The sequence below is a fragment of the Myxine glutinosa genome, chromosome 1 (genome assembly GCF_964187855.1).
Source record: "Myxine glutinosa chromosome 1, kmMyxGlut1.1, whole genome shotgun sequence".
Taxonomy (NCBI): domain Eukaryota; kingdom Metazoa; phylum Chordata; class Myxini; order Myxiniformes; family Myxinidae; genus Myxine; species Myxine glutinosa.
Window position 1 is genome coordinate 224,368,000 of NC_136261.1, and position 22,335 is coordinate 224,390,334.

At 50.3% G+C, this 22,335-nt stretch overlaps 2 protein-coding genes across 3 annotated transcripts in view; one reads left to right on the forward strand and one right to left on the reverse strand.

Annotated features, from left to right (window-relative positions):
* The window catches only part of LOC144891290 (uncharacterized), a 981,422-nt gene that overhangs the window by 544,358 nt on the left and 414,729 nt on the right, over positions 1-22,335 (reverse strand). The window lies entirely within an intron of this gene.
* LOC137434348 (uncharacterized) overlaps positions 3,366-22,335 on the forward strand; it is a 37,061-nt gene continuing 18,091 nt past the window's right edge. The window contains exon 1 of one of the 2 annotated variants that reach the window (XM_068127261.2): positions 3,366-3,617. In XM_068127261.2, the coding sequence (XP_067983362.1) occupies positions 3,473-3,617 (145 nt within the window). In that variant the 5' untranslated portion in view covers positions 3,366-3,472. The remainder of the gene's footprint in view (positions 3,618-22,335) is intronic. The other variant, XM_078784238.1, reaches the window with a different exon arrangement.

A 22,335-nucleotide genomic window follows, 5' to 3' on the forward strand; every position in this document is an offset into this window, starting at 1 on the left:
CAATTCTATTGATTGATCTTGTGCATTATGATGTCTGTTTGTCTGTCTCTGTCTGTCAATTGCCTACAGGTCACAATTTTAAACCGATCTTCACGAAACTTCACCAGATGGTAGAGTTGGTCATAAGGAAGAAGCTTATTGATTTTGAGGTCAAAGGTCATCTTGAGGTCAAATTTCTAAAATTGTCATTTTTCATCCACTTACTTGAAAATTGAACAGCATTTGCATAATGTCACTAAATTGGGAAACCAACTATTTTTGAGGTCAAAGGTCGTCAACTCAAGGTCAAAGTTCTAAAATGGTCAATTTTGATCTGAAAAATGGTTATTTTTCATCCACTTACTTGTAAATTAAATAGCCATTACATAGTGCATCACTGAATTGGGAAACCAACTATTTTTTAGGTTAAAGGTCAAAGATCAACTCAAGGTCAAACTTCTAATATCATGAATTTTCATATGAAAAATCATCAATTTTAATCTGACCCGAGCTTTGATTAAGGTCGTCAAATTTGATCTCAATCAAATGGGCAATTTGATGTATCCATGGCAACTTTTATTTTAGAGAGAGGTGGATTTTGCAAGTATCATGCTCTGGATGACGTCTTTCTTGTTTTGTTTATCCATATTTTACAAAAATGCGTCGCAAAGCAAAGTGTGTTTTATTGAAGTCAGTGCAAATTAACTGATTGCAAATGAAATAACAAAACTCCAAACTTGGTTAAATATAGTTCGCGTGGAACAGGTGCTCTCTCATCATCCAAAGGTTTTCTATTAAACACTTGACTTTCGACATGCCACAATCTGCCCCGGAATGCTTTCCACGCATGCGCAAAAATCCTCAACAACAGTGACAAACAGGGCATGCTAAAATATAGATTGTGCTTGCAAGATGAGGATTGTTTTGTAAAATGCTTCAAAGAGCTTCTAGATTAAGTCGAAAATACTTGGAAAAGTACCTGAGAGTAAGGAGGTGCCTCTGCATAACAAAATAGTTGGAGAACTTACTCAGCTAGGGGGCCATTCAAAAATTACATAACACATTTTTTGCCCAAATCTGACACTCCCTGTAACGCTCCGTAACACTTCAACAGACCTAAAATATTACGTAACCCTTGATGAAGACACCCTCCCCTCACCATATTTCATACCTTAATCCCGGGATGCTATTTCTCCCATTGTTTTTTTCAGTTACCGGTACTACGAACTATATTTGAAAAAATAAAGGCAGTAGTGTATCGTCAATAAGGGTAGGCAGCAGTTGAACTCACTGTACTGGCATCATGGGTCTATCTATAGTCATGGGTCATCGCTCTCCGAGTGATGGTTTATAAATATGTTCAATTGCTTTCATTTCCAAAGGAGGTTAAGTGTCTGTGGAAATAGCAGTATTGGAATTGAAACAGTGATTTGCTTTATCATCAATGTATTGAATACTGTAACATTAAAAATTTGCATCCCTAAATAAAGGGGGCCTGGAACAAAGATTGTCTCTCACCCCCCCCCCCCCCCCCCACCCCCACCCCGAACACCAATGCTTCTGAACACCAATGGGAAGGTCATATCTGGGGCATATGATTCACAGTGTATGTTTACAATCAATTTTTACAATGATGACATTTACTATTAATCATGTTGGGGGGGGGGGGGGGGGAGAGATCAACCTGTGGGAGCTCTTAAGAGTTATAAATATTTATTGTGTAGTTTGGGGCCACAATATAAATTAGTCTAGATTTTTGCTTCTAATGCTAAAACAGAAGCATGGCAAGTTGGCGTTTGCATTTCAGCATGTTTCCTTCCTTCCCTTTCTTTTTCTTTTGCATCACAAACCTTCCTGGGAGTTCCCTGAATCCACTGTCGTTGGTTTCATTGAAATACGATAATCCGTTCTCAAGTCATAGCACAACAGACAGGCACAGCTCGTTTTATAATCATTATACTAACATACTGCAAGTAGGTGTCTGTCTATCTGTCTGTCTGTCTGACCACGATCCATTTGGTCATTACTTATCGAATCTCAACCTAAGTTGACAGGAGAACTAAGGGTCACACGATGGAGGTTGTGGCGACCTCAATTGCCCTCCTTCCCAAGGGGATTTTCCACCTTGGGCGATATCCGTGTTAAGATAGCTAATCGTGGCGCTTTTCCAAGGCCACTTCTAATTACAAAAGTGACAACACTAATGATTAATCTACCACATAAAATACAATGACAGTTTGGATGTTTGTGTGTTTGTGCTGATGTCTGTCGCCCTTCATAAGGGCAGGTTTTAAAGGCATTGAGTAGCACTTTAGGAGGTTTGGTTTTGAGTTGTGTTTTAATGGGCAATCTATATTTGGACATGACTGTGTGTCCACTGGTCAAAATACCTAAAAGACTCCGAGGACCCAAAAAACCCCAAGGACCAGAAGAACCAAAAGACCCCGAGAACCCAAATTGCTCAAAGGACCCAAACAACCCCAAGGACCCAAACGACCCCGAAGACCCAAACGACCCTGAAGACCCAATGGACCACAAAGACCCAAAACAACCCAAAGATCCAAAAGATTTCAATGACCCTTGAAGACCCAAAATACCCCAAGGATCCAAAAGACACTGAGGACCCAAACAACCCAGAGGACCCAACACACCCCAATGACCAAAAATACCCCAAGGACACAGAAGACCCAAAAGACCCCGAAGACCCTTAAAGACCCTGAAGAGCCAAAATACCACAAAGACTGAAAAGACCCTTAAGACTGAAAAAACCCCAAAGGCCCAAAAGACCCAGAAGACCCCAAAGTCCCAGAGGACCCAAAAGATGCAAATGGCCCAAAAAGCACAGAGGACTCTGAAGATCCAAAATATCTAAATGAAGAGTAATTACCGTATGTGTCTTCCATTGGAACTGTAGAAGGTGGCTTGCAAATCGAGCATCAAGGGCGGTGTACAAAGGCGTTTTTTAAAAAAGTAATAATAAATACAAGCCGCAGGGACGTGAAATTTGCTGCACATGATGTGCAACACGCACAGAGTAAAACGAGTGTTGATTTACGTCCGGAGATCTACCATATAAAACACTGTCAGTTTGTGTGTTTGTACAGATGTCTGTCCCCTTTCATAAGGTTAGGATTTAAAGGCCAATCTTTTAACATGAAAAACTCCTTTGTCCCCCTTTGGTGGTGGAAGTAATAATGGAGTGACTCAATATGTGTCCCATTTCGCTGTTTAAGGTTCAAAGACGAGCCATGGTTTCTCGATCTGGGTTGGATCAGAAATTCTTCGTTTTTATTTTCCAAACAAAACCTGTATTGTTTTTTGACGAAATTAATCTTCGGTCTGTGGCGAATCTGCGGATTTGAATGAATGAATTAACTCTTTTCAAGAATCACTTGAGCGCACGTGGTTGTTGGACTGCTTTTTACTATGGGGCACTGCATTGCACTGCATTGACCCCACAATGCGCTTTACTTACTCTAATTAACTGTGTGCTATGAACCGAGATCTCTCTGGTGAGGAGCACAGAGAGTACCCTTCGGGATCCATGAGGGTCTTCGATGGAAGGAATGCGATCGGATCGAGAGGTTCTCCCACGGACTGCAGGTCCAAGGTCGCTCTACCCGAGGAGTCGGGACATGGTATGTGCCGTTCCCTCCACATTGTGCTCATCCCGTTCCCGTGATATGCACTATTTAAGTAACTAATGCATGTATGTGGGGAATTGCACGATGCCCGGATGTGGTCCGGTACCCGACGTTGTACGTGGTCGGTTTGTTGTCTTGAGTTTGTTTTGTTTGTTTGTTCGTTTCGTTCGTATCGCAGCTCGAGCGGTGGTTTCGATTCCTGAGAACAGATTCGCGGAGACAACGAGTTGTGAGAAGTTCGACCGAATTCCACCTCTACCTTCGGATTACTCATCACTAACCCTCATTTTTATTTGGTTTAATCAACTTTGCAACTTTTCTCACCTTTGGTGCTGATAAAGCGAGGCGTTACCACGGAATGATGTCACCACGCCAGTGAGCTTGCGTGTCCGGCACACGGAGATTTATTTGTTTTATTTCGTGTTGTTTTTGTATATATGTTTTTGTTTTTATTTTATTCATTATTTATATATTTTATTAATGATATATATATATATATATATATATATATATATATATATATATATATATATATATATATATATATATATATATATATTAGATTTTTATACATATATTTATTATTATTATTATTATTTATTTAGATTTTATTTCATGAACGTCAGAATCACAAAATGGCAGAAGGATTTGAGGGAGTTATTATTATTTTTATTTTTTTCGATGCACGGAGAAGTGAGGAAGGTGAAAGGAAGGAACAATGGAGTTTCAGAAGGAATGTTGTACGGTACTGTAGCGGTTACCGCTGGGTATACACAATCGCCTTGCACCTACCGAGGACGCGGCCAGGGAGCGATCACCATGCCAGGCTCGTCCAGGCCGCCCGGACAGGCCCAGACGCGCCTCTCCCAGGCATGCCCGGTCTCGCCGTTCCCGGGCTCGCCCGAGCCTCCCGGGCATGCCCGGTCTCACCTTTCCAGGGCTTGCCCAGGACGCCCGGGCATGCCCGCTCTCGCCTTTCCAGGGCTCGCCCCGGACGCCCGGGCACGTCCAGCCTCGCCTTTCCAGGGCTCACCTAGGACGCCCGGGCATGCCCGCTCTCGCCTTTCCAGGGCTCGCCCAGGACGCCCGGGCACGTCCAGACTCGCCTTTCCAGGGCTCACCTAGGACGCCCGGGCATGCCCGCTCTCGCCTTTCCAGGGCTCGCCCGGGCACGTCCAGACTCGCCTTTCCAGGGCTCGCCCAGGACGCCCGAGCACGCCCGGTCTCGCCTTTCCCGGGCAAACGCTCCGGCATGATGTGTATATATATTGCTGCCCGATAAACAGGCTTTTCAGAGTACCCGAGTTTGATTTGTGCAATAACGCAACTCGGACGAATTTCCGTCTTTTGTCGCGTCAATCCTTTCGACTCGCGTTGGAGCACAGCTCCTTCATTGGTGACCCACGACATGGACATGGCAGTTGCCCTTAAACTGCCTACCTTCTGGGAGGCTCACGCGGCGGTTTGGTTCGCCCAGGTGGACTCCCAGTTTGCCCTGCGAGGCATCACCGCCGACGACACCCGCTTCCACCATGTGGTAGCAGCGCTCGGCTCAGCCACCGCGGCCCGCGCCCTGAGCCTCCTCCAGCGCCCGCCAGCCGCTGACAAGTATGGCGCGATCAAGACGCTCCTCCTCGACGCATTCGCCCTCTCACCGGCGGAACGCGCACGACGCCTGCTCGACCTGCCCGAGCTCGGCGACACACGCCCGTCCGAGCGAATGGACTACATGCTCTCGCTGCTCGGTGAGCACTCTCCGGATTTTCTTTTCCGAGAGCTGTTCCGCCGCCAGCTGCCTAGCCAGGTACGCCTCGCCCTGGCAGGCACGCAGATCACGGATCCCCGCGCCCTCGCCAGGGAAGCCGACAAGATCTCCTCGGCAGGCCAGCACATCGGGGCGGCTACCTGGAGCCCGCCGCCGTCCGAGGCGACGCCCATGGCGCCCGAGCGCCCTGTGCGGTTGGAGGCTGAACTGCCGGTGCAAATGGCGGCCGCCACGCCACGCCGACCACTTCCAACACGACGGCCGGGGCCTCCACCTGACCAGGCGTGGTGTTCTTACCATGCCAGGTTCGGACGGAAGGCTCGGACGTGCCGACTCCCGTGCACTTTTGGCAAGTCGGGAAACGACCGGGCCGGCGTTCATTACCAGCCATGAGCGCCGGCCACTCGGGCAACTTGCTTTTTATTAAGGACAAAGCGTCCGGGCGGCGTTTCCTTTGTGACACCGGCGCCCAACTGAGCGTCATACCCGCCTCCGAGCAGGACAAGCAGACCGCCGTTTGCGGCCCCTCCTTGGTCGCTGCCAACGGATCGGCCATACGCACCTTCGGCCCGCGCAACGTCACCCTCTGCTTCGGCAGCCAGCGCTTTAATTGGACCTTTGTGACCGCAAGTGTGCCCATGGCTTTGCTGGGCGCCGACTTCCTCTGCGCGCACGGACTGCTGGTCGACGTCAAACGGCGTCGCCTTGTCAATGCCGAGACCTTCAGCTCCCTGGCATGCACGATGAGCAGCTCCGCGCCGACCGAACGAGCATGCGCCCTCCCGGCGGCGAACGAGTTCGCTCGCCTGCTCGCGGAATTCCCGGCCCTCACGCGGCCGACGTTTTTGGCCGTCGCAGTACGACATGGTATCGAGCACCACATACCCACTACGGGCCCGCCGGTCTACGCCAGAGCCGGCCGCCTCGACCCGGCCAAGCTCGCCGTGGCCAAAGCCGAGTTCGACGCGTTGGAGCGCCTCGGCATCGTGCGGCGCTCCGATAGCGCGTGGGCCTCACCACTGCACATCGTGCCAAAGCCGGGGTGCGGATGGCGCCCATGTGGCGACTACCGCCGCCTCAACGACGTTACCACCCCCGACAGGTATCCGATCCCGCACATCCAAGACTTTTCCGCCCGTTTGGCGGGACGCGTCATTTTTTCAAAAATTGACCTGATACGGGGATACCACCAGGTACCTGTCAGGCCGGCCGGCGTCCCAAAAACGGCCGTCATCACGCCGTTCGGCCTGTTCGAATTTTTGAGGATGCCGTTTGGCCTCAAGAACGTGGCCCAGGCGTTCCAACGCTTGATGGACGGCGTGCTGCGCGAACCTGCCATTCCTCTTCGTCTACCTGGACGACATCCTCGTCACCAGCACGTCCCGGGCCGAGCACCTCCTCCACTTCCGAACACTGTTCGGGCGCCTCAGCGAGCACGACTTAATCGTCAACCCGGCCAAATGCCACTTCGGCACGACGGCGTTGACTTTTTGGGCCACCACATCACCAAGAACGGGGCCGTGCGGCTGCCGACCAAGGTCGAGGCCATCACCAAGTTCCCGCGTCCCCGCTCCATCAAGGCCCTGCAAGAGTTCCTTGGCATGGTGAATTTTTATCACCGATTCGTGCCCCGTGCTGCTCAGCTCATGCGGCCCCTTTACGAAGCCCTCTGGGGCAAGCCGACCAAGCATGACATCGTCTGGTCCGCGGCCATGGACGCGGCATTCACGAGCGCGAAGCGGGCCCTCGCCGACGCAACGCTGCTGGCTCACCCGGTGCTCGACGCTCCCATCGCCCTCACTACGGACGCCTCCGACTATGCGGTGGGCGCCGGACATGAGCAACGGGTGAACGGGGTTTGGCAGCCACTCACTTTTTTAAGTCGGCAACTCCGGCCGAACGAGTTAAAATACAGCACGTTTGACCGCGAGCTCCTCGGTCTATACCTGGCCGTTCGCCATTTCCGCCACATCCTGGAGGGCCGCCCATTCACGGCTTTCGTCGACCACAAGCCGTTGGTTTACGCAATGGCCAAAGTCACGGAGCCGTGGTCGGCCCGCCAGCAGCGCCACCTCTCCGCCGTGTCGGAATTTACCACGGACATCCGGCACGTCGCCGGCAAAGACAACGCCGTGGCCGACTGTCTTTCTCGGGCCAGCACGAACGCGGTCCACCTCGGCGTGGACTTCGCGCTCATGGCGGCCGACCAGACCACCGACACCATGGTGCAAGCCCTCCGGGCGGCGGACACGGGCCTCCGCCTGGCCGACGTCCCCTTCGCGGACACTGTCCTGCTCTGCGACGTCTCCCAAGGCCAGCCTCGCCCCATCGTGCCTGTTACCTGGCAGCGCCGCATTTTCGCCTCCATCCACGGCCTTTCCCACCCGGGCCGGAAAGCTTCCCAGAAGCTGGTGTCGGCGCGTTTCGTCTGGCACGGCCTTCGACGGGACGTCCGCGATTGGGCCAACGCCTGCACGGCCTGCCAGCGGGCCAAGGTCCACCGCCACACCCAGGCCCCGCTGGCACCTTTCACCGTGCCCGAACGGCGTTTTGACCACGTCAACGTGGACCTGGTGGGCCCCCTTCCCCCATCGCGGGGTTCTACACACCTGCTCACCATGGTGGACAGGACCACCAGGTGGCCGGAGGCCGTTCCCCTCATTTCCACCACCACCGCCGACGTGGCGCAGGCTTTCATCGCCACCTGGGTCGCCCGTTTCGGCGCACCGGCGGACATCTCTTCGGACCGCGGTCCGCAGTTCACCTCCGAGCTGTGGGGCGCAGTCGCCCGCAACCTGGGAGTCCAGCTCCACCGTACCACGGCCTACCACCCCCAAGCCAATGGGTTGTGCGAGTGTTTTCACTGCTCCATGAAGGCCGCGCTCATGGCCGGCCTTCAGGACGATGGTTGGGCCGACCGGCTGCCGTGGGTCCTTTAGGGCCTCTGCACGGCCCCCAAGGAGGACCTCCAGGCGTCCACCGCCGAGCTCGTCTACGGCCAGCCGCTCCGCGTCCCGGGCGAGTTCGTGCCTGACGCTACCAGTCCCTGGCCCGCAGCTCGCCAGCGCTCGGACCTCCAGGAGGCCGCCCGACGGTTTGCCCCCGTGCCAACGTCCCGCCACGGTGGCCCCCAGTCCTATGTCCCCCCAGCGCTTCGCACAGCGGAGTACGTTTTGGTGTGGCCACTCCGGCCGCCGTACGACAGGCCCTTCCGGGGTCCTGCGACGGGACGACAAGTCGTTCGTCATCGACATCGGCGGCAGGTCGGACTGGATTTTGGTGGACCGCCTCAAGCCGGCGCACGTGGACGTCGACCAACCACCACGGTTGGCCCTGCCTCCGCGGCGAGGCCGCCCCCCCTCCACAGTTCCCCCCGCTCGACCACCCACCACCACACCGGACCCCCCACGACCCTCCAGGGGTCGCTTCGGCCGGGTCATCAGGACCCCCCTTAAATTGACCCTGCCGGTGCAAGTCGATTCTGGAGGGGCGTGTGTAGCGGTTACCGCTGGGTCTACACAATCGCCTTGCACCTACCGAGGATGCGGCCAGGGAGCGATCACCATGCCGGGCTCGTCCAGGCCACCCGGACAGGCCCAGACGCGCCTCTCCCGGGCATGCCCGGTCTCGCCGTTCCCGGGCTCGCCTGAGCCGCCCGGTCTCGTCTTTCCCGGGCATGCCCAGACTCGCCTTTCCAGGGCTCGCCCGGGCATGCCCGCTCTCGCCTTTCCAGGGCTCGCCCAGGACGCCCGGGCACGTCCAGACTCGCCTTTCCAGGACTCGCCCAGGACGCCCGGGCACGCCCAGCCTCGCCTATCCAGGGCTCGCCTAGGACGCCCGGGCATGCCCGCTCTCGCCTTTCCAGGGCTCGCCCAGGACGCCCGGGCATGTCCAGACTCGCCTTTCCAGGGCTCGCCCAGGACGCCCGGGCACGCCCGGTCTCGCCTTTCCCGGGCAAACGCTCCGGCATGATGTGTATATATATTGCTGCCCGATAAACGGGCTTTTCAGAGTACCCCAGTTTGATTTGTGCAATAACGCAACTCGGACTAATTTCCGTCTTTTGTCGCGTCAATCCTTTCGACTCGCGTTGGAGCACAGCTCCTTCAGTACTATGTATATTGTGGGTTCGGTGAATGTATGGAAGGGAGTGGTACCAAAGTCAAAAGATCCATCCATCCTGCTTGTGTTATGTCATTATGTGTAAATAACTCCTAATGCATTTTTATTTGCAACAACAAGCTTTTAAAGAAGCATGGGGTTTGGATATCGAGTTTTCTCACGGGACGTCACATGGCCAGGTGCCTTTCTTTATGTTTATCTTGTCGGTCACACTTGACCTGTTCATCAGTCTGGGCCGTAACTTTTTTACCTTTTGAGCTATTGTCATCAAATTTACACCAAAGCTTTATTATGATAATACGGAGAAGGCAAATTAATAATTTTGGTCAAAGGTCAACATCACATAAAATCATCAATTTTCATGCAATTGACCTGAAATTTAATTTACCATTTGAGTTTTGGTCAATTGTAAACAAAGCTTTATTATAAGAATATGGAGAAGACCAATTAATTATTTTGTCAAAAGGTCAAAGGTAAGCGTCACATAAAATCATGCATTTTCATCCAATTGACCTAAAAATAAAATTTGCCATTTGAGTATTATTATTATTTTTATTTTTTTTGTATACAAGATCGAGGCTCGTGTCAGAGCTAGCACATTAAACGCACAAAACATTAACGGACACATAAAACAATAAAGGAGGGGCAGACAAGATGGGGAGAGAGAGGGAAGCACACACGCACAACAGTAGAGAACAGGGACATTGGGAGATCTGTGGAAGGGAGAGGGCTGGGGGGCGAGGGGGAGGGAAGGGGTACACGGTACAAAACAAATTGCATGAGAGAGAGCAACAAATTGACACCACGATGAATTTCAGATATATATATATATATATGTATATTGTTGCAGTTTTGTGTTTTTACAATAAAAGGTTAATTTCCCCTCATAGTTTAGTTACACTACAACACGTAGCCTCGTTTAAGCTCAGTTGTTTCATAGTAAATGTAAGCGTAGACCTTTCCTATGTTTAGTTTGCGTTGAGTAGAATAATGAGAATTAGGTCTCCTTCCGATGCTTATGCTGCCTCGATGCTTTTGGATTTGGCGCGAAATCCCACGAGGCCGGCTGAACAAGTCGATCAAGGCCAAAGGAAGGTGGAACAGGAAGAGTGGGAGTGACCGGTAAGCACAAGCCACCAATCAGGGCTCGAGGGGAGTGGCTTACCACTGCGGCAAAAGGCGTGGTTTGGAACATTCGATGCGGCCTAGGGCGGGGCCAATATAACCCTGTGCCCAGAGCCCCCACCTCAGTTATGAGAGTCGGTTTGGAGCGTCAAGTTATGAGGGGAGAGGCGCTCGTTGAGTTATGAGGAGAGACGCGCTGTGACAAGTTATGAGAGTCGGTTCGGAGCGCCAAGTTATGAGAAGGGAGGCAGATGAGTTACAAGTTATGAGCTCGGGTGAAACGCGCATGAGTTACAAGTTGAGTTCTCAGTTGAGCTTGAGTCAAATCCTCCGTTGAGTTACGAGAGTGAAAGCACGCAGTTGTATTAATCGCACTGTGAAAGACAGCCGTGCGGGGCCATAGACGCGCAAATATTTCCTTCCTTCTGCCTGCCTTCATCGAGATACGCGCCACGAGGATCCTTCCCACCTGCCTGCCTGTCTTCACCGGGATACGTGTGGTGACCGCCAGAGGGCCACGCTGGGTGAGCTGTTCCTGGACGACCAAAGCCGGCGCGTTCAGCGCATGAACAATTCTTCCTTCATCACCCTGTGAGTGTGCGTGGGCCCATTATCTGGGTAATAAGTAAGACTGTTTAAGACTGCCCTGTGTCTCTGCTTCTTCTACCAATCATTGTAAATAATAATTAAACCTGTTATTCCTTTGATTTGACCGTCTCGTGTTTTCCATCATTGACTTAGCATGGTACCAATTATATCGCTCTGATCGGGTTCCAATAGCAAGGTAACAGCACGGACCACGTGGTACGCAATCCGCTCAGGTGTACTCGAATTACGCGTGGTTCGTGCGAGACTTGATCGCCGCTTCCGCAGCGGCGTGGGTACTTAGGTACGTGCGAAAATTGTCCCAAAACCCTGTCCCGCTTCTGACCGGAAGTGGCGACTCAGTCTCGCGGTTGCGAAGACCCAAGGAGAACACGGGGCTTAATCTCCCCTTGGTAAGGGAATGGGGTCGCGCAAAACCGTAACAATAGATATATATATATATATATATATATATATATATATATATATATATATATATATATATATTATATATATATATATATACAGACTTGGCATTTAATATGGAATTTTTTTTTTGTGGGGCTGAACTTACTTTTCAAGATGACTTCGAACCAAAAGTTCATTGGAATTATGTTGAAATTATTCTAGATTTTGTTAATGTGACCTTTAAAAGAAACAAAAAACACATTTGACATTTCGAAGCAAATAAATTGTTCCTTGAAAGTGATGTAAACTGATATCGAACTCAATTCACAGACAGTACTGTGTTAAACTTCTGTATGTTTTCCAGAAGTATCTCTTTATTTTGCACATTAGCCAAAAATTTTTTTAACAAAAACAAATGTTAAATTACGACTGGGATTACGGACAGTAAAATTACAGTTCAGTACTTCGTGTAACCCCCACGAGCATTCAGGAGAGCACGTACACGTTGAGGCATGCTGTTCAAGAGATTTGCCAAGGTTTGGACAGGAATCGCTTGCCAAGCAGTGACAATAGCCTGCTGCAATTCACGCACAGAGGTAGCCTGCTGGTCCAAGTTGTCGATTTGACGCGTTAATTATCCCCACAAGTTCTCTATGGGATTCATATCCGGGCACATGGCAGGCCACTCCATATGCTCTACACCACGGTCAGCAAGAAAGTGTTGGATCATGCGAGCACGATGAGGCCGTGCATTGTCATCTTGGAAGACAAAGTTTCCTCGAAAGGCTGCACGAGCAAATGGAAGTAATGTTTCTTCCAGAATGGCCCTGGACTTGAACTGGTTCAGGTTTCCATTCAGTACAACCAGGTCAGTTTTGCCCCCTGCATGAAAAGCAGCCCAAACGGTCACCCCACCACCTCCAGCTTGGACTCTTGGCACTATACAATCTTCGTTGTAGGCTTCATGCACTTATCTGCGCACTCGGACGCGGCCATCTTGACGATAGACCAGAAATCTAGACTCGTCACTGAAGATCACGTGATTCCAGTGTTCTGGCTGCCATTGACGGTGCTCTCTGGCCCACTGCAATCGGCGCTGGTGGTGTTGTCTGGTCAGGCGTGGCTTTCTCAGGGGACACTTGGCACGATAGCCTGCTTGAACCAGTCGTTGGTTGACTAGCCTTCTGGATACAGGCACATTTGTCAGTTGCTGCCACTCAGCCCTAAGCCGATTAGCTGACTTGGTACGGCCATTGCGGACTAACCGGTGTAGCTGGCGATCATCCCTCCTTGCGGTTCTGCGGGGACGTCCTGGCCTCGGTATTGGAGTAGGGACACCCCTCTGAGCATTTCGTTTCAGGATCTTTGACACCTGACCTTGAGTGATGCCATACTGCCGAGCAATAGCACGCTGTTTCATGCCGGAATTTCGTAAAGCCACCACTCCATGACAAACAGCATTGTCGAGTTGAAGGACCATCTCCAGAGGAAGCAGCAATAACTTTTGTAGATGTGCAGCAGTTGTTTTCCACTAATACAGAACGCAACAACCCTTATATACCCGATTGTGAAGCGAATCGTCAAATGTACCTGTCCGTACATTTTGTCACGCCACCTGTGATATAATCCTGTTATTGACTTCTTGCTGCGAAAGACAATCAGTGACATGGTTCTTTCAACAAATAAATCAGCGAAGCGTAAAAGAAACTCACCAGATTGATATACTGAGTTCAGAAAGTAAACCCAAGTCAAGAAAAAAAAAATTCCATATTAAATGCCAAGTCTGTATCGATATATATATATTGTTGCGGTTTTTAGAACCCTCACTTTGTAAATAATTCTTGTAAATATTCCATTATTAAAAGGTGAAAGGTCACACCCGTAATTAGTCCATATGCAACACGTAGGCCACCATAGGAACTTTAGTTATTTCCTTATTATGTGTCAGATAAGGCCGTGTTCCCAATAGTTGAATCTGCGTTACATTAATCAAATAAGATAGGCCCCATTCGCTTCCTTTCCAATCTCTCTCTCCCAATTCTATTACGCGCCTCCGCTTGCCAGCAGCGTTCGCTGCGTTGAGCTGAAGTTTGCTCAAACAAATGCCATTGAACATGCCGTCTCAGGCCGAGGAAAAAGGGGGCGGGACACAAGAACGAGGCGTGGCCCTGTCAACTCGCCATCAAGGGCGGAGCCGGTAAGCCCTCGCCAACCAACCAGAGCTGAGGTGAGCTCACTGGCGGGCGTGGTTTCGAAGTGCGCGCATTGATCTCAAAGCGCGTTATATAAGCGCAAGCGCGACGCCCTTTTACGGGCTGCGCGGAGGTCTGGCCAGCGAGCACATTTGCAAAGGACTGCGCCACAGACTGCTTATTGTAACGGACTGTGCAGGGGACCATCGATTGTAACGGACTTCATGCGGGGGACTTCATTCGGCGGCCTCATTTTGCAAGGACCTGGAGGACTGCGTGCAAGAAGAACTGCATGAGGGTGCCCCTTTGATACGAACTGCCTTGTTGAGACGAACATTAATAGAGAGAGATAGAGAGAGAGAGAGCGTTGGCACGCCATACAGTTATCCCGTGCGTAGCATCCCAGTCCCCCCCCCCCCCCCCCCCCCCCCCGATATATCTGTAAAGTCCGCTCGTGGTCAATGACACGCGGCGCACTGCCGGCCTGCTTCCATCACCACCACGGAACGAGTCAGGACCGGACATGGAGCCTGACCATCTGCCTGGACCTTCCTCCCCTACCACTACAATTCCGTGTGAGTGTGTCTGTTTGTCCTGGGGTTATAAATTAAGACCGTATAGATAAGATTGCCCTGTGTCCTTTTGTTTCTTCTTCCTCCTGTATATTCCTTTCGTTTCCTCTTTGGTTTGTTAATAAATGTGCCTTGTTCTTTCTTGGTTTTTCCCTAATCCGATCGCCTCCGTCCTTTCTTTCAATTGAGTACCTGTGGCACGATTTCGGAACCGCTCAGGATCGGGTTTAGTTTTGTTTTTAACGGCTCGGATCGCGGATCACTAACCGCTCGGCATTTACCATCCTATCCGCGGTTCGAGCGGGAGTTATTTCCCTGCTTTACGGTCGGGTTAGTAAGTAGGTATTTGGGACTTCATTGACCAATCCCCCTGGCTAATTCCGACCGGAAGGAGCGTCATAGCTTCCAGGATTGGGGGACGGCCAGCTTAAAAGACAAGGGGATTAACCCGCCCCCCCCCCCTTGATAAGGGGAGCGCCGACCCCCGAATCCGCAACAATTGGTGTCTGGGAGTGGGATTGGACCCGAACCAAATTTTGTAGCTGAAATTTTTTTGGTCAAAATTACGAGCGGCCGAAATTTTATTACAACATCCAAATTGAATCGTGCCATGGATAGTCAAGGCGATTGGATGCCGGTGGAGGAGGTAGAAGAAGGGGTAAAATTAACCCAGGACCCCAGGGAAGAATTGGGAGAGATGGAGGAGGAAATTAAAGAAGGTGCGGTAGTGGGGGTTGCAGGCGCACAAAATGGCGGCACCTCGCACATGGCGATGAGGGCTGCGCCTGCTGCACAAATGGGAGGGATGAATATGCAGGACCTCATGCGCAGCTGCAGGCAGCCGTACAAATGGGGTTGGGAAACCAAATCGAGGGATTAAAAAATGAATTGGGAAGCCATATTGGCGGATTGAGGAATGAATTGGGAGATCAAATTGAGGGATTAGACAGTACATTTGGGGGATTAGACAGTAAATTTGGGGGATTAGACAGTAAATTTGGAAGATTAGACAGTAAATTTGAGGGATTAGAAAATAAATTGGGAGGGTTAGAAGACAAATTAGGGGGTCAATTGAAGGACATGGGTGGCGAAGCCCGAGAAATTAATGAGGGGTTGGCGAGGGACAAAGCCACATATGAGGTAAAACAGATAGGGAGGGACAGAGACCGCGAGTTGTGCGGGAGCGGCACATGGGTACGCGACGAGGTAACGCGGCTTGAGGAACGTGGGAAAAGCGAGTTAGAGCAAAGTGAAGTCGTGTGGACGGGTATAGAAATCGCGACCCGGGATATGGGCAAGCCGGCGACCGCCGCAGTAGAAGGGAAAATTTTATTAGCGCCAGCGGTCATCGAAAATAAAGAAATTAAAATCATTATAATGGAAATTGGGGCGGAAGAGGCATCGGACGTAGAACAGCACTCGCGGGAGGAAGGAATGGAATATGCCCAAAGTCTGTATTCGCATCCTGATGCCGTACTGGCTAATCCTTATAAAGATTTGCAGGTGCGTGTGGAGAAGAGGATCCCAAAGGTGAGAAGGGCTGTATATGGTGCTAAAAGATTTTGCGGAAAGGTGTTTGGCGCGAGAGGATTTTTTGCGCGCTTGGGATCCAGACGTCACCCGGGCGTTCGTGGAAGGTCCGTGGTGCGCTGTGTGAGTGGAAATGGCGCGCGTGTAAGAAAAAAGTGTGCGTCGAAGAGTGAGTGTGTTACAGAGTGTGAAAGTGAGGATGAATGCACATCGGAGTGTATGTGTGATGAATGTGATACAGAGAGTGAGTTGCTTGTGGCGAGTGTGTGAGAATGCACACCTGAGTTGGTTGTGGAGCGCATGATTGGGTGTGCGACAGGGGATTGCACACCCGTGGGTAGGTGTGCGCTGAGTGGGTGTGCAACGGAGTGTACACCCGGGAGTGTTACGGAGTGCGTAACGGAGGTGTGTGTGATAATGGGGTGTGCGAGAGAAGAGAGTGCACGGAGAGAGAGTGCGGTAAAAGAGTGCATGGAGTGTATGAGAGGCGCGGAGATGCCTTGATGTGTGAGTGAAGAAAGGAACGAATGGCGTGAGCATGTGAGGCAGGCATCGACGTTAACCGGGGCAGCGGTTAGGCCGACGTACAGCCGACGCGAGCTCTCGGGGCGTGGTGCGCTTTGTGTGCTGCGGGGGCCGGCTGGGATCGGTGCCGTGTCGCTCCTGCACGGAGCGCCGTGCACGATTCGGGCCAGGCTCCGCCCTGCACGCTCGGTGCCGCGTTTTGCCAGGCAAGGCGATCGGCCCGGTTCGAGGGGAAGGAGGAGGGGTCGGAGCGGTGCCCCCTTGTAGTGGCGGCGCTCCGGCCGGGCAAGGCTGGGCAATCGCGCTTGGGAGCGCAGGGCCCTGCGTAGGGATGGTGCTTGGAGCCTTGGCCAGACAAAACCTCCTCCCCTGAATCCGAATGCCGGACGGACCCAACCTGCAGTAGACCAGGCCATCCGCACACATTGCTCGGCTTTGCGAAGCCGGGCTGTAATGACCATGCATTCCCGCACGAGAGGCTCAATATAGTATACGAATAGAGTTAGTGATGGCAAATGGTATACGGTGTAGAGGGATGGTAGATATACCATCCCTCATATCGTATCTTTTGGGCAGAGGAGCAGTTGTTTTATGGGGTTTGGCGGCGAGAGCTAGCCAGGGAGGGCTAGGTTATTGATAGAAGCTAGAAATGACTATAGGTGACCGAGATTTAAGTAGTGACTATTGTACCTGTAGTGGGGACGTAGAGTAGGGTAGTTGGATGATAATGACGTGGGATGTGCATAGTTTAATGGGATGACTCGGAAGCACGAGTCTTAGAAGGGCAATAGTTAGTCAAATGATGCTGTGTGTATGAGCTTTAAGTTTCGGATGAAATGAGGAATTGTGAATGGAAGTCCTTATAGTGCTGGTTAGCAAATGAGGCAATGCTCGTGAAAGTTGTGTATTGAGTGCATTGGCTTGCATGGTGTGCAAGTGGAGAGTAGTATGGAATAGATGGTCTGGAATAGATGGTGTTACGGATTCGTCACTTCCGCTGTTGTGGTTTTCCTCCACTTGAAAGATTTCTGATTCTACGTACTATTATTGTCTTCCAAAGGTTTATTGTTTATGAACAGTTATTAAAAGTTAAAAAGGTTACCTTAAAATGATATAGGAACCCGAACCGGAAGACCAGGAGGTCAGGGAGGAACACGTAACAGAAATTGGGGGCTCGTCCAATTGACTCGTGGGCTCGAAATTGGGTCTGCGTCTGGGCTCTAAAAATCCCCTAAATTTAGTCTGGGAAAGAATTCCCTAACATTCCCAGAATTCCCAAATTTGGAACTTGTTCCAACATTCCCAAATTTTTCCAAAAAAAATAAATAATAATTTGTTTTTTTAAAATTTATTGTGTGAAGGTTAACAGGTGTTAACAATAGTCACCATGGAGTTTGACGCAGAGAAGTTTGCAGTGACCCCTCGTGAAGCACAGTTCAGAGCGTTAGTGAAATCGGACCTCTTGAAATTGGCCAAACATTTTACCTTGGAGGTCCGATCTAATATGAGGAAGGCAGAGATGCAGACAGTGGTGATACAATCAATGGTGGGATTAGGAGCATGGGAAGAGGTAGCCTGGGATTGGTTACCCGAGGAACAGGAACTCCAAAAAATGGAGATGCAATTGCAGAGCGAGGAAAGAAGAGCAACACAGGAAAGAGAACTCCAGGAAAGGTTAAAAGCAGAGGAAAGGAAAGCAGAAAAGGAAAGAGCAGCACAGGAAAGAGAACTCCAGGAAAGGTTAAAAGCAGAGGAAAGGAAAGCAGAAAAGGGAAGAGCAGAACAGGAAAGAGAACTCCAGGAAAGGTTAGAAGAGAAAAAAGCAGAGGAAAGGAGAGTTGAAAGAGAACTCGAAGAAAGAAGAGAAAAGGAACAAGCAGAGGAAAGGAGAGCTGCAAGGGAACGCGAAGAAAGAAGAGAAAAGGAACAAGCAGAGGAAAGGAGAGCTGCAAGGGAACTCGAAGCAGAGGAGAGAAAAGCCGAAAGGGAGTTCAAGGACCGTGAAATGGCGCGTCAGCAGGAAATTAAAGTCAAGCAGCTGGAGTTAATGAGAGAACGGGGAGAGGTACCATCCATGCCGACTGGTTCGACACCTAGTCAGAACACCTGGGATGTTGACAGACATGTGAGGCTGGTTCCACCCTTCAATGAAAAGGAGGTAGCCAATTTTTTTTCACACTTTGAGAAGGTGGCTCGACTGCTAAACTGGCCTGAGGAGTCCTGGACCATATTAGTGCAAAGTGTTCTGGTGGGTAAAGCTCAAGATATTTATTCGGCTTTACCGATTGACCAATGTGCAGATTATGAGATTTTGAAGAAAAACATTCTCAAGGCCTATGAATTGGTCCCGGAAGCTTACCGGCAAAAATTCCGGAATGCCAGGAAGAGGGAGAGTGAAACCCATGTGGAGTTTGCCCGAATGAAAGAGACCATGTTTGATCGGTGGTGTGATTCAAAAGAAGTCGGGAAAGACTTTGAACTATTGCAACAATTGATCCTGGTGGAGGAATTCCAACAGTGTGTCCATGCGGACATTAAAGTACATCTGGATGAGAGGAAGGTACCAACGTTGTATGAGGCAGCAACCATGGCAGATGACTATGCCTTGACACACAAGATTGGGTTCAGCAAACCTAACTTCTCGCCTAGAGTTAGCCAAGGGAGTTATGGTAAACCCGGTGCGGAGAACAAGAATTCCTGGAGGTGATCTAGAGATGACTATGAGTACAAATCTGATACCACAACTTTTAGGGAGGAGAAGACAACAGGTCCAAGGCAGACTTATCTTCCAGGGGGCTCGAGGCAGACCACCAGTTTTTCCTCCGGGCCTACTTGCGCCTTTTGCAAGAAACCTGGACATGTGATGTCCCAATGTTATGCCCTGAAAAGGGAAAATCAGGAGCGGAGTTCGACTAGTACGACTCCAAATGCAATGGCCATTGTGAGAAATCGCCCTCAAAAGGGTTACCAACCATTTATTTCAGAGGGGTTTGTGTCACTGGATGGAGCCTCGACTAACCGGAGACCTGTTAGGGTGTTGAGGGACACAGGAGCACATCAATCTTTAATGCTTGAAGGCATCTTGCCATTGTCAGAGGAGACGGCAACTGGTGATAGTGTTCGTTTACAGGGGATTGGTGGCTTGTATTAGAGCTCCACTTCATGCCATCCATTTGGAGTCCGAGTTGGTGTCAGGACCGGTCACCGTAGGTTTACAAGCCACTCTTCCTGTAGGGGGAGTATCTGTTGTTATCGGGAATGATTTGGCCGGTGGTCAAGTTTATGGTAACCCTATGGTTGTTAAAAAGCCCAGTAGGGAAAATAACACCACCCCAGTTAGGGATGGCGACAAATGTAGCAAGTTATTTGTAGGTGGACTGAACTTCAAAACAAAGGAAGAAGTTCCGAAGAAGTTCGGGAAAAAGTGCTATCGATTTGCTTGACTTTGGATTTTTGATCAACCCCTTAACCTTCATTCAAAACAAACTAAAAGTAAAAATCAGAGGTTGAGGAGATGGAGTTTGGCTTTGCAGGGGTTCAACTTGGAAATTGAACATGTAAAGGGCAGGGACAATGTCGTGGCTGATGAATTGTCCAGAGTGAATTAACTTTGGAAATCCCTGTGGGTTGTGTGAAATTTTGTTGCTTTATTTTTGAGATGTTGATAATTGTTGCTCATGGGAATTGAGTATTTGGGTTGTGAGTTTACTTTTGTTTGTTGAAAGAGTTTGTCTGCAAAGAAAGTTTTCGCTGTGTTCAAACTTTCTTTCTTGAAGGGGGGAAGTGTTATGGATTCGTCACTTCCGCTGTTGTGGTTTTCCTCCACTTGAAAGATTTCTGATTCTACGTACTATTATTGTCTTCCAAAGGTTTATTGTTTATGAACAGTTATTAAAAGTTAAAAAGGTTACCTTAAAATGATACAGGAACTCGAACCGGAAGACCAGGAGGTCGGGGAGGAACACGTAACAATGGTCTGGAATAAATGGTCTGGAATGAATGGTGTGGAGTGGGAGTGTGGAATATGTGGAGTGTAGTGTATGGTGTGAAGGAGTGGATGGGGGAAGGATGGACCCCTTCACGAGTACCCGGGGAGGGTAGTTTAAGAGTAGGTAGAGGGAGTAGGTAAATTGTGGTTGGATATTGACATCTGTGGTGCGAAAGTAGCAGAGTACTGCTTGGTTTGGTGCATTAGTGTGTGGAATGGCTGGGCGTGTGAGCCTGTTAGTGAGTATGGTTAAATGGGCACTCCGCCACTGGTAGTCTGTCGGCCAGGTGAGGCCGCAGGTAGGCTCTGGGAGCCAGTTCAGAGTTAGTGTTCAGTGGGGCCCGTGGATCCCGAGAGAGGACCCGGGTAGCCCGATGCCAGAGGGGGCATTAGTGGGGTAAGGGAGCCAGAGGGCCTTCCCCAGGTAGGTTCGGGTGAGGAGCAGGTAAGCTCGGGTGGCGACGTTCAGTGGCGGAGGGGTGCAGGTGAGCGGACCTGCTGGTGAGCCACACGACACAGCCCTGAAATTGTGCGAGGGCACAGAATTGAAAAATAGGGGGAATGAGACCCCAAATTGGAGAGCACCACAGACTGTTCAATGGGAATTGGTTTGTAGAACCGCATAATGTGAAGAGTCCAATGGATTGGCAGGGCAAGACCCCGGGTAGTGTAAACTGAGTTAATGTCATTTAGAAGCATAGATAGGAGAAAATCTCTTTGCACCATCCGCATCCACTCACCTGGGTGATAGGACTCCACACCATGCTTTGTGAACTATTTGGAGATTGTAAGACGCATCATGACATGGGGTTGACATTGTTTGTATTCCATCTCTTCCTCCTTAGGAGGGATTGATGACGGATTTGGTTTAGAGGGAATGGGGGACAAGACGATAGCGACGGATTTGTAAATTGTGTAAATACAGGTAAGGGCAAGGGTAGGGTAGCTGACATGGGGGGTGACGAACGATTAGGGACGAGCTTTCTCGGCTCGCCCTCCTGCACCCTTCATGTTACATTGCTTTGTATTGATGTGTACCCTTGTGCCCCTGCCCGCTGATTTGCTTGTCCTTCCTTCCCCACTCACGGACCATTGTTCTTTTGTGCCCGGGGGTGAGGGGGGGGGGGAGTGTGCAGGTGACCACAGTTGTGCGCCCGCACCCTTGCTGCCTCCGGCCTACACTGATGCACCATATGGACCACACGTTCTGTGGCCTAGCACCATCTTATGGACCACACGTACTGTGGCCTGGCACCTCTGCTGGGACCGACCATTGTTGCCAGCGGTATCTGGTTGCGGACCACTGTTTTCAAAGTGGCCTCCATGCCATGCAGGTGGACCACCGAAGTTGGCCCTGCTGGCCCTGAGTAATAAAAAGCGGATGCGGTGTGTGCCCCTTTAATAAACAACATCAAGCAAGAAGACAACCAGAAGCATCGGCCCAGCAGAGAAGACATCACAAGGCATCATTTATTATTTTTAAAATGTTTGTTTTTGTGCCTTTTTCTTGATGGTGCTTTTTGGTGCTTTTGGTGCATTTCTTATTATTGGTGCATATGGGTACATATGATATGGTGTATCGGTGCAGTGCATGGCAGTGGTATTTTTCCACTTTTCAAACCATCTTTTTCTTCCCACAAAAAGACAGGTCTTGGGTGACAGTTTGTAAATAATTAGTGTTTTTGTAAATAATGCTCCCCACCGGCTAAATGTTTAGTTTGAAGACCATTCCGCAATTCGGTTAGTCTGTGGGCATGAGTCAGTTAGATAGGATGCAACGCAGCAGGCGGGACATATTTAGTGTTAAAACTGTCGCACTCAGGGTGAGGTTAAAACTAGAGGGTAACCACACCTAAGTGTCACATTAAGTTAAAGTTGTTTCGGCCTGGGATGGGCCTGG